The 11,579-nt window shown below is 42.5% G+C and overlaps 1 protein-coding gene across 3 annotated transcripts in view; it reads left to right on the forward strand.

Annotated features, from left to right (window-relative positions):
* The window catches only part of LOC101323668 (uncharacterized), a 47,122-nt gene that overhangs the window by 22,105 nt on the left and 13,438 nt on the right, over positions 1 to 11,579 (forward strand). The window contains exons 1-2 of one of the 3 annotated variants that reach the window (XM_073796740.1): positions 1,043 to 1,590; positions 2,853 to 2,979. In XM_073796740.1, coding sequence (XP_073652841.1) covers positions 1,558 to 1,590; positions 2,853 to 2,979 — 160 coding nt within the window. In that variant the 5' untranslated portion in view covers positions 1,043 to 1,557. Of the gene's footprint in view, positions 1 to 1,042; positions 1,591 to 2,852; positions 2,980 to 11,579 lie in introns of those variants that run through there. The other 2 variants (XM_019928909.3, XM_073796739.1) reach the window with 2 other exon arrangements.

Here is an 11,579-nt window from a genome sequence, read left to right on the forward strand (position 1 = left end):
GTGTTAGCATGTTCTGAGGGTGGGCTGTTGGCCCTCTGACATCAAAAGGTCACTGAGCCGACATTTGCACATGCCCAGATGGAGGGTCAGTGGTCTTAACCAGTTTTAACCAGCTCGAGCTCAAACTGGACACAGCTGACTCCCAATTTCCTAAAACACAACTTGGGCAAAGATCTTAGTGTTTAGGCTATTTGCCGCTTGGGAGTACCCGCAAGTTTTTGTAAAAGCAAAGTGAGTTTGATCAGTGAAGGCAGGTTACAGTTTATAACTTATGACTACCCAAGGTTTCAATAGTATTAAAATGTTATGGCAGCCCTAGCAGACAAACACAATTCTCATTTAATGTTTTCTCATCACCAAATAAATGAGCTCAACACCCAAGAAATATAGTTAGGTCTACAACACCACTTCTGCTGTCACAGTAAATTCTGCCATCAGACAACTGAAGGAATTGAAGGACCATAGAAGCACCACCATTTGAAACCTTGCTAGCCTTTAATAAATGGGTTGATTTGTGTAACAAAAACAAAAACAAACAAACAAACAATATATATATATAGAGAGAGAGAGAGAGAGAGGATTACACAATTGTAACAATTCTAAAAAGGCCACAAAATAAAAATTAGCTTTTATACAATTTAGGGCGTTTAGTTTGGCAGTTCCTATTTTTCTTCCACTTTTGATGATCCTGTTCATTTTTGCTTCTACTCCTCAAAATGACTGATAACATAGGCAGGGGAACCGTTTTCTGGGGGAACCAGAGGCAGAGCTCCTGCTTGTCCATCCGCTTCAGGGCAGCCTAACATCACACTACTTGCTTTTCTGTCATGGACCTCAATGGACTCTTTTTTCTTCTTCCTGACCAAACAAACTGAAACTTAAAAAACTGAGTAACACTTCAGACCACATGCATTTGAAGATCAATAAACAATGTTTCTAGCTATGTGTGGATTCATTTTATATACGAATGACTGGAATGATACGGCCATTTAGATGAGTAGATTTGCGAGCATCGCAAATAATAGTTTTATCCTCTAGGAGCTGCCTGGGCTTAATGGAGTCTGAAATAATGTCTCTTCGCGGCCTTTAACAACGACCAAAGCCCCTCCCTCCTTTGAGGTAGGAACACCACCAGCAGCGTTCCTCAAGGGGCTGCAAATCCAATGCTCCTGTTGAACATTATGAACTAGATTCGCCGCGGCCTCTGGAGCGCTGGGAACTACATTACCCTGAAGGCACGGGCCGAGAGGCAGCAACGGCCAATCAGGATGAGGGGTTCCCGCGCGTGCGCGTCTGGGCGGGACTTCCGGCGACCCCGTTGTGGCGGTCATTTATGCTCCCCTCCAGTTTGTTCGCGCTCCGGAGCGTTGTGTCAGGATCGAAGTGACAGGACCGAGAAGATCCGAGAGGAGGGCCTGTCCCCGCAACACAGAGGCAGGTCTGAGGCTAGGCGACGCCGCCCGGGGTATCGCGCGCCAAGCCCGGGAGAGTGACCGCCGTGCCCGCGTCTCGCCTCATCTCCCGCAGCTCCCGGGCCCGCTCTGTCCACCGAGTCCGATGGCGACGGCGGCGCTGAGGGACCCGCCTGAGGTAAACGCTCGTCCTCCGGCCCCTCACCGCCCACAAGGCACCAGACACTATAGCCCCGAGTGCGGGGCGCCTGTTTACGTGCCCGCAGCCCAGGCCGCGGTGTCCAGGACGGTGACGTGGCCGTGGGCGGCGCGTGGGCGAGGGTGACAGGCGAAGGAACCGACAGGTGCAAAGGCTTGGAGGTCGGACTGAGCCAGGAGGATTCGGGAAACCTGGGGTGCATCTTATGACTGCAGTAAAGAGAGTGTGAGGTGGAATCACGCCTGGACCGGCAGAGAGAGAGGTTGTTGCTTTATTCTGAGGGACCTGCGAGCCACGGAGGGCTGTGAACGGACGAAGAGCAGTGTATTTGAGGGCTTTAAAAGTTTTCAAAAAGCTGCTCAGAGAACGAACAGATAGGATTGGAATGGGGATGACAAAGAGAGGCACAGGGAGTTGAGTCCTCGTCCAATGTCACAGGATCTGATGAGAGACAGCAGAGGTTAGTCAGTCAGCCTGAGGTCACTAGGTTCCAGGGTACAAGGGAGTCCTGCACACATGGAGCCCAGCCATGGTTGCCTTCCTTTTTCGCCCAGGTTCTGAAGGTTGAAGAGACACTTATGGAACCTATGTAAGGCAGGAGAGGGTGTCCCAGTCCCTCACTGGTTCTGGGTGGCTAATACTGAAACAGAGATCAGAAGCAAGGCAGGCAGGGCTTTCCCTGGCTATGGGCTCCCTCAGAGAACTGGGATTGTACCAGATCATGTTTGATTTTGTTAAGCACTCTGTGGATGCCACGTTCCAAGTACCTGGGTGAGTCCAGAGAGGTGCCTGTGATGTGGGGCAGGGAGGTGGTAGAGCTGTGGGAGTGCAACTGTGAGGTCTGAAGATGTGAAAGAGGTTTGGTCAACTGAATGACGTGCACATCAAGGGGAAGTGTGAGCTGAGGGCCCACAGGACCTGGTGTTGGGGATTAAGGGTAAAGATGAGCCCATGTTTTGCTGTGTATTGGAGGCACAATGTGGGAGAACTCAGGGGAATTACTTCGGGGGAGGGATGGGGCCCTGTAGGCCAGGCCCAGCGTTTAGATGGCGTTTATCCCCCCGGCCACCGCCTTTTGTGGCTGAGGGCTGAACGCAGTGAGGAGAGATCAGGCATCATTGGCACGAGGCCTGACGTGGGGAACTCTGATGGAGGATGACCATGGAATACATGTGTGAGGAGATGAATTGTGGGTCCTCAGAGAGAGAATGTTTATGTTTCATCTATCTCATTCATGACAGGTTGGTGTGACCTTTGAGGACATTGCCCTGTACTTCTCCTGGGAGGAATGGAAGCTCCTTGATGAGGCTCAGAGACACCTGTACCATGATGTGATGCTGGAGAACTTTGCACTTATATCTTCACTGGGTAAGAGACTGACCATCCCCAGTGACCTGGGCTAGGCTCTGTATCCTGCCTCACCCTCTTTTCTCCAAGGTGTGCTCTGTCCTTCTCACATATGGACCTTGGGCACTGCTTGTTTCCCCAGCTTTCTGGGTAGTTGCTGTGATAGGTAGGGCTGGGTTGTTGGCACTGCCCCCTTCTCTCCCCGTAGCCCCAATACAGTCTGTACTGAATGCTCGTAGGGGTGGATTTGAGGTCAGCATTCTTGCAGTGAGGCTTATGGATTGCATCTTACTTGCCCTTTCCCTGGTCAGGTGGTGAGTCCAGGTCCATGGTACTTCTGTGTCCCAGGTTTTGTTCCTTCTTATTATCTGACATTTCCTTCTGCCTCCATATGCCAGGAATTGAAGGTATTGTCATGACCATTACTTACCTGGACCATGGGCTGTTTTCTAAGGCTGTCCTTAATGGTTCTACTTGTGGTGTTTAGATCTCTTTTCTTTTCTCCAGCTTATTGAGGTATAATTGACAAATAATACTGTATGTATTTAAAGTGTACAGGGAGTTCCCTGGTGGTCTAGTGGTTAGGATTCAGCACTTCCACTGCCATGGCCCGGGTTCAATCCGTGGTCAGAGAACTGAGATCCCACAAGCCACGCAGTGTGGCCAAAAAATGAAAAAAAAAAATAAAAAGTACAAGGAAGTGTACAATGTCATGATTTTATATACACACATACAGTATGAAATGATTACTACAGTCAAGTTGATTAACACATCCATTACCTCACATAATTGTATTTACATTTTTTTTGTGTGTGAAAACACTTAAGATCTACTCTGTTAGCCCATTTGAAGTATACAATACAGCATTATTAAGTATAGGCTCCATGCTGTATTAGTTCTTCAGAGCTTATTCATCTTATAAAACTGACCAACATCTTCCCATTTCCTCTAGACCTGAGCACCCTGCATCTACTCTTTGTTTCTATGGGTTCAACTGTTTTTTATCCCACGATTCCATATATAAGGGATCGCATACAGTATTTATCTTTCTTTGGCTTATTTCACTTTGCATTATGCCCTCCATGTTCATCATTGTTGTCACAAATGCATGAGTTCCTTTTTTAATGGCTGAATATTACTCCATTGCATATAAATACCAGACTTTATTAATCCATTCATTCGTAGACAGATACAGGCATATTGCAGGTTAGGTTCCAGACCACCGCAATAAGGTGAGTAACACAATAAAGCAAGTCACCAAAAGTTTTGTTTTCTAGTGCCTATAAATGTTATGTTTACACTGTATAGTAGCCAGTAAGTGTGCAATAGCATTATGTCTTAAAAAGCAACATATATACCTTAGTTAAAAAATACTTTATTGCTAAAAAAATTTTAATCATCATTTGAGTTGTATCTTTTTGCTGCTGGAGCAATTTATTTAAAAAAATTTTTAATAAATAAATTTATTTATTTATGGCTGTGTTGGGTCTTTGTTGCTGTGCGCAGGCTTTCTCTAGTTACAGCGAGTGTGGCTACTCTTCATTGTGGTACAGGGGCTTCTCATTGCAGTGGCTTCTTTTGTTGTGGAGCACGGGCTCTAGGTGCATGGGCTTCAGTAGTTGTGGCACGCGAGGTCTAGAGTGCTGGCTCAGTAGTTGTGGCACAAGGGCTTAGTTGCTCCGCGGCACGTGGGATCTTCCCGGACCAGAGCCTGAACCCATGTCCCCTGCTTTCGCAGGTGGATTCTATTTTTTGTTTGTTTGTTAATTTTATTTATTTATTTTGGGCTGCATTGAGTTTTCATTGCTGCACGTGAGCTTTCTCTTGTTGCAGCAAGTGGGGGCTACTCTTTCATTGCAGTGCACAGGCTTCTGTTTGGGGTGGCTTCTCTTGTGGAAAACAGGCTCTAGGCACACGGGCTTCAGTAGTTGTGACATGCGGGCTTAGTAGCTGTGGCTCGCTGGCTCTAGCGCGCAGGCTCAGTAGTTGTGGCGCACGGGCTTAGTTGCTCCGCACCATATGGGATCTTCCCAGACCAGGGCTCGAACCCGTGTCCCCTGCATTGGCAGGAAGAGTCTTAACCACTGCATCACCAGGGAGTCCTGGCAGGCGGATTCTTAACCAACTGTGCCACCAGGGAAGTCCCTTGCCTTAATTTTGACTGATCAAGGTGCTGACTGATCAGGTTGATGAAGGTTTTGGTGGCTTTGGCAATTTCTTCAAATAAGACAAGAATGATGGTTGCCACATCAATGGACTCTTCCTTTCAGGAATGATTTCTCTGTAGCACGTGATGCTGTTTGATAGCATTTAACACACAGTAGAACTTCTTTCAAAATTGTAGTCAATCTTCTCAAACCCTACTGCTGCTTTATGAACTAAGTTTATGTAATATTCTAAAGCCTTTGTCATCATTTCAACAATCTGCACAGCATCTTCACCAGGAGTACATTCCATCTCAAGAAACCATTTTCTTTTCTCATCCATAAGAAACAACTCCTCATCTGTTAAAGTTTTCTCTTGAGATTGCAGCAATCCAGTCATCTTCCAGCTGCACTTCTAATTCTAGTTCTCTTGGTTTTTCCACTACATCTGCAGTTACTTCCTCCACTGAAATCCTGAACCCCTTAAAGTCATCTAGAGAGTTGGAATCAGCTTTTTCTCAACTCCTGTTAATGTTGATAGTTTTACCTCTTCCCATGATTCATAAATGTTCTTAATGGCATCTAGAATGGTGAGTCCTTTCCAAAAGGTTTTCAATTTACTTTGCCCTGATCCATCAGAGGATTGCTATCCATGGCAGCTATAGCCTTATGAAATGTATTTCTTAAGACTTGACAGTGTAAACTACTTGATCCATGGGCTACAGAATAGATGTTGTAGTAGTAGGCATGAAAAGAACATTAATCTTGTACATCTCCACCAGAGCTCTTGGCTGACCAGCTGCATTGTCAGTGAGTAGTAATATTTTGAGAACATTTTTTTTTTCAGAGCAGTAGGTCTCGACAGTAGTCTTAAAATATTCAGTAAATCATGTTATAAGGAGACATGCTGTCATCCAGGCTTTGTTGTTCCATTTATAGAATATATGCAGAGTAGATTTAGCAGAATTGTTAAGGGCCTAAGATTTTCAGAATGATAAATGAGCATTGGCTTCAACTTTCAGTCACCAGCTGCATTACCCTTAACAAGAGAGTCAGCCTGTCCTTTGAAGCTTTGAAGCCAGGCATTGACTTCTCCTCTCTAACTGTGAAAGTCCTAGATGCCATCTTCTTCCAACATAAGACTGTTTCATCTACATTAAAAATGTGTTGTTTAGTGTAGCCATGTCCATTAATTATCTTAACTAGATCATGTGGATAACTTTGGTACAGCTTCTACATCAGCACTTGCTGCTTCACTGTGTACTTTTTTTTTTCACCTTGTACTTTTATGTTATCGAGACAGCTTCTTTCCTTAAATCTCATGAACCCACCTATGCTAGCTTCATATTTTTTTTCCCCCAGCTTCTCACCTCTCTCAGCCATCACAGAATTGGAGAGAGTTGGGGCCTGACTCTGGATCAGGCTTTGGCTTAAGGTAATGTTGTGGCTGGCTTGATCTTGGATACAGATCACTAAAATTTTCTCCATATCAGCAATAAGACTATTTTGCTTTCTTATTCTTTGTGTGTTCACTAGAGTAGCGCTTTTAATTTACTTGAAGAACTTTTCCTTTGCATTTATTGATACAACTTGGTTAATACTGTTTGGTCCAAGGACCTGGCTTTCAGCCTCTCTTGGCTTTTAACTTGCCTTCCTCACTAAGCTTTATCATTTCTAGCTTTTGATTTAAAGTGAAAGACATGTGATCCTTCCTTTTACTTGAGCTCTTAGAGGCCATTGTAGGGTTATTAATTCGCCTAATTTCAGTATTGTTGCATCTCAAGAAATATGGAGGCGTGAGGAGAGGGAGAGAGACAGATTCGCCAGTCCGTAGAGCAGGCAGAACACATACAGTGTTTATCGATTAAGTCTGCTGTCTTATGGGTCCAGTTTGTGGCACCCCAAAACAAAGATCACTGATCACAGATCACCATAACAAGTATAACAATAATGAGAAAGTTGGAAATATCGCAAAAATTACCAAAACGTGACTCACAGACACAACGTGAGCAAATGCTGTTAGAAAAATGGCGCCAGTAGACTTGCTTGACACAGGGTTACTGCATACCTTCAATTTGTAAGAAAATGAGTTATCTGTGAAGCACAGTAAAACAAGGTATGCCTGTACTTAGGTTGTTTTTATACCTGGGCTATTGTGGATCATGCTGCAGTGAACATGGGGGTGCAAACACCTGTTTGAGATACAGATTTTATTTCCTCTGAAAATAGACACAGAATTGGGATTATTGGACCATGCAGAGTTCTATTTTTTTTTTTTTTTTTTTTTTTTTTTTTTTTTTTTTTTTGCTGTACACGGGCCTCTCACTGCTGTGGCCTCTCTTGTTGTGGAGCACAGGCTCCCGATGCGCAGGCTCAGCGGCCATAGATCACGGGCCCAGCCGCCCCGCGGCATGTGCGATCTTCCCAGACCAGGGCACGAACCCGTGCCCCCTGCATCGGCAGGCGGACTCTCAACCACTGCGCCACCAGGGAAGCCCCAGAGTTCTATTTTTAATTTTTAGGAAATTCCATACAGTTTTCCCTAATGGCTGTACCGATTTACATTCCTACCAACAATGTAGAAGGTTTTCCTTTTCTTCACATCCTCACGAACATGTATCTGTTGTCTTTTTGATAGTAGTGTTCCAGACAGGTGTGAGGTATCTCATTGTGGTTTGGATTTGCATTTCCCCGATGTTAGTGATTTTGAGCACCTTTTCACATACCTGTTGATCATTTGTATGTTTTGGATAAATATCTGTTAAGGTCCTTTTGCCCATTTTTAATTGGATTCTTTAGTTTTTTATTGTTGAATTGTATGAGTTCTGATATTTTCTGGATATTAACCCCTTATCAGATAAATCCTTTGCAAGTATTTTCTCCTTTTCCTTAGGTTGTGTTTTCATTTTGTTTCCCTTGCTATAAAGAAGCTTTTCCATTTGATATAGTCCCACTTGTTTATTTTTGCTTTCATTGCTTGTGCTATGGGTGTTATCTAAAAAACATCGTTGCCAACACCAATGTCAAGGAGCTTTTTCTCTGTATTTTCTTCTAAAAGTTTTACAATTTCAGGGTTTATGTTTCAAAATTTTAATCCGATTCAAGTTAATTTTTGTGAGTGGTGTGAGATAAGGCCATAGTTTCATTGTTTTTGCTTGTGGATAACCAGTGTTTCCATCACAATTTTTGGAAGAAGCTATCCTTTCTCCATTGTGTGTTCTTGTTGTGCCTATCAAAGATCAGTTGACCACATATGCATGAGTTTATTTCTGGGCTCTGTATTCTGTTCAGTTGGTCTATGTGTCTATTTTTATGCCAGTACCATAATGTATTAATTACCATAGAATTGTAATAGTTTGAAATCAGAAAGTGTGATGCCTCTAGATTTGTCCTTTTTCAAGATTGTTTTGGCTATTTGGAATTTTTCATCATTCCATACAAATTTTAGGATTGTTTATTCTATTTCTGTGGAAAATGTCATTTGAATTTTGAAATGGATTGTTTTCAATCTGTAAATTGCTCTTTGTAAAATTAACAATATTAATTTTTCCAATCCAAGAATACTGGATATCTTTCCATTTATTTATGTCTTCTTTAGTTTCTTTCATCGTTGTCTTATGATTTTCAGAATGTAAATCTTTCATCCCCTAGATTAAATTTGTTCCTGAGTATCTTATTCTTTTGATGCTATTTAAAATAAGATTGCTTTCTTAATTTTCTATTCAGACAGTTTGTAATTAGTGTATATAAATGCAACTGAAATTTGTATATTGGTTCTTTTTATCCTGAAACTTTACTGAATTCATTTGTTAGGGTGGAATTTTGGGGGTTTCTACATATAAGAGTGCGTTACCTGCAAACAAACACTTTTCCTTCTTCCAGTCCAATTTGACTGCCTTTTCTTTCTTTTTCTTCTCTACTTACTCTGGGTGGGGCTTCCTGTACTATGTTGAATAAAAACGGATAGGGTAGGCATCCTTGTCTTGTTCCTGATGTTAGAGGAAAACCTTTTAGCTTTTGAATGTTCAATATGATGTTAGGTATGGGCTTGTCAGACATGTTGAAGTACATTCCTTCTATACCTAGCTTTTTTTAAAAAAAAAACAATTAATTTGGCTGTGTCTGGTGTCAGTTGTGGTGTACAGGATCTTTTTGTTGTGTACAGGCTTCTCTCTAGTTGTGGTGTGCGGGCTCAGTAGCTGTGACCTGCAGGCCCTCTAGTTAGAGCGCATGGGCTCACTGGTTGCAGCGCACAGGCTCTCTAGTTATGGCATGTGGGCTCCAGAGCACGTGGGCTCAGTAGTTGTGGTGCATGGGCTCTCTAGTTGTGGCAGGCGGGCTGCAGAGTGTGTGGGCTCAGTAGTTGCAGTGCATGGGCTGAGTAGTTGCAGTGCATGGGCTTAGTTCCCCAACCCAGGACTGAACTCGTGTCTCCTGCGTTTGAAGATGGATTCTTAACCACTGGACTACCAGGGAAGTCCCCCTTCTATACCTAACTTGTTGAGAGTTTTTATCATGAATGGATATTGAATTTTAAAATGGCTTTTCAGCATCTATTCATATGATTATGATTTTTATCCTTCGTTCTGATAATGTGGTGTATCACATTTATTGATTTGCACATGATTTTGAACCATCTTTGCACCCCAAGGATAAATGCTACTTGATTGTGATGTATGATCCTATAAATGTGCTGTTGGATTTGGTTTGCAAGTATTTGGTTGAGGATTTTTGCCTCTCTATTCATCAGGGATTTTCTTTTTATTTACTTATTTTATTTATTTATTTTTGGCTTTGTTGGATCTTAGTTGCTGTGTGTGGGCTTTCTCTAGTTGCAGCGAGTGGGGGCTCCTCTTTGTTGTGGTGCACGTGCTTCTTATTGTGGTGGCTTCCCTTGTTGCAGAGCACGGGCTCTAGGCATGCAGGCCTCAGTAGTTACAGCACACGTGTTCAGTAGTTGTGGCTCGCAGGCTCTAGAGCACATGGGCTTAGTTGCTCCGCAGCATGTAGGATCTACCTGGACCAGGGCTCGAACCTGTGTCCTGTGCATTGGCAGGTGGATTCTTTATCACTGTGCCACCAGGGACACCCTCATCAGGGATATTGACCTGTAATTTTCTTCTGTTGTATTCTTCTTAAATGGCTTTGATATCAGAGTAATGCTGGTCTCATAAAATGAACTTGGAAGTGTTCCTGCTTCAATTTTTTGGAAGACTTTGAGAAGGATTGATATTAATGTTTTAAATATTTAGTAGATGGCTTCCCTGGTGGCACGGTGGTTGAGAGTCCGCCTGCTGATGCAGGGGATGCAGGTTCGTGCCCTGGTCCGGGAGGATCCCACTGCCATTGAGCAGCTGGACCCATGAGCCATGGCTGCTGAGCCTGCACGTCCGGAGCCTGTGCTCCACAACGGGAGAGGCCACAACAGTGAGAGGCCCTCATACCGCAAAAAATAAATAAATAAATAAATATTTAGTAGAATTCCCAGTGATTTTGCCTAGTCCTGGGCTTTTCTTTGTTGGGAGATTGTTTTTATTAGTGATTCAATCTGCTTACCAGTTATAGGTTAATTCACATTTCCTATTTCTTCATGATTTTATTTTGGTAGGTTTTATGTTTATAGGAGTTTTATTCATTTCTTCTGAGTTATCCAATTTGTTGGCAAATAATTGTTCATTCTAGTTTCTTCTGATTGATTGTATTCCTGCAGTATCAGTTGTTATGTCTCCTCTTTCATTTCTGATTTTGAGTCGTCTCTCTTTTTTTCATAATCTAGCTAAAGGCTTGTCAATTTATCTTTTCAAAAAAACCAACTGTTGAGATTTCCCTGGTGATCAGTGGTTAGGACTCTGCACTTCCACTGTAGGGGGTCCAGGTTCAATGCCTGGTCAGGGAACTAAGATCCCAAAAGCCATACAGAGTGGCCAAAAAACAAAGTAAAAAGTTTTTTAAAAAAAATTTAAAAACCTCTTACTTTTATTGGTGTTTTCTGTCATTTTTCTAGTTTCTATTTCATTTATTTCTGCTCTGATCTTTATTATTTATTTCTGCTAACTTTAACCTTAGTCTGTTCTTTTTCTCATACCTTGAGATATAGAGTTAGATTGTTTATTAGAGATCATTCTTTTTTCTTAATGTAGTCATTTATTGCTATAAACTATCCTCTTACAATTGCTTTTACTGCAGCCCATAAGTTTTCGTGTGTTATGTTTCCATTTACATTTGTTTGAATATGTTTTTTTTAATCATTTCTTGTTTAACCCATAGGTCATTCAGGAGTGTGTCATTTAAATTCTACGTATTTGTGAATTTCCCAGCTTTCCTCCTGTTAATGATTTCTAGTTTTGTACCATTGTGGTTGGAAAAGATATTTAATATGTTTTCCATCTTTTTAAATTTGTTAATACTTGTTTTGTGACCTAACATGTGATCTATCCTAGAGAGTGTTCTCTGTGTACTTGAGAAGAATGTGTATTC

Source organism: Tursiops truncatus, chromosome 19 (genome assembly GCF_011762595.2).
Source record: "Tursiops truncatus isolate mTurTru1 chromosome 19, mTurTru1.mat.Y, whole genome shotgun sequence".
Taxonomy (NCBI): domain Eukaryota; kingdom Metazoa; phylum Chordata; class Mammalia; order Artiodactyla; family Delphinidae; genus Tursiops; species Tursiops truncatus.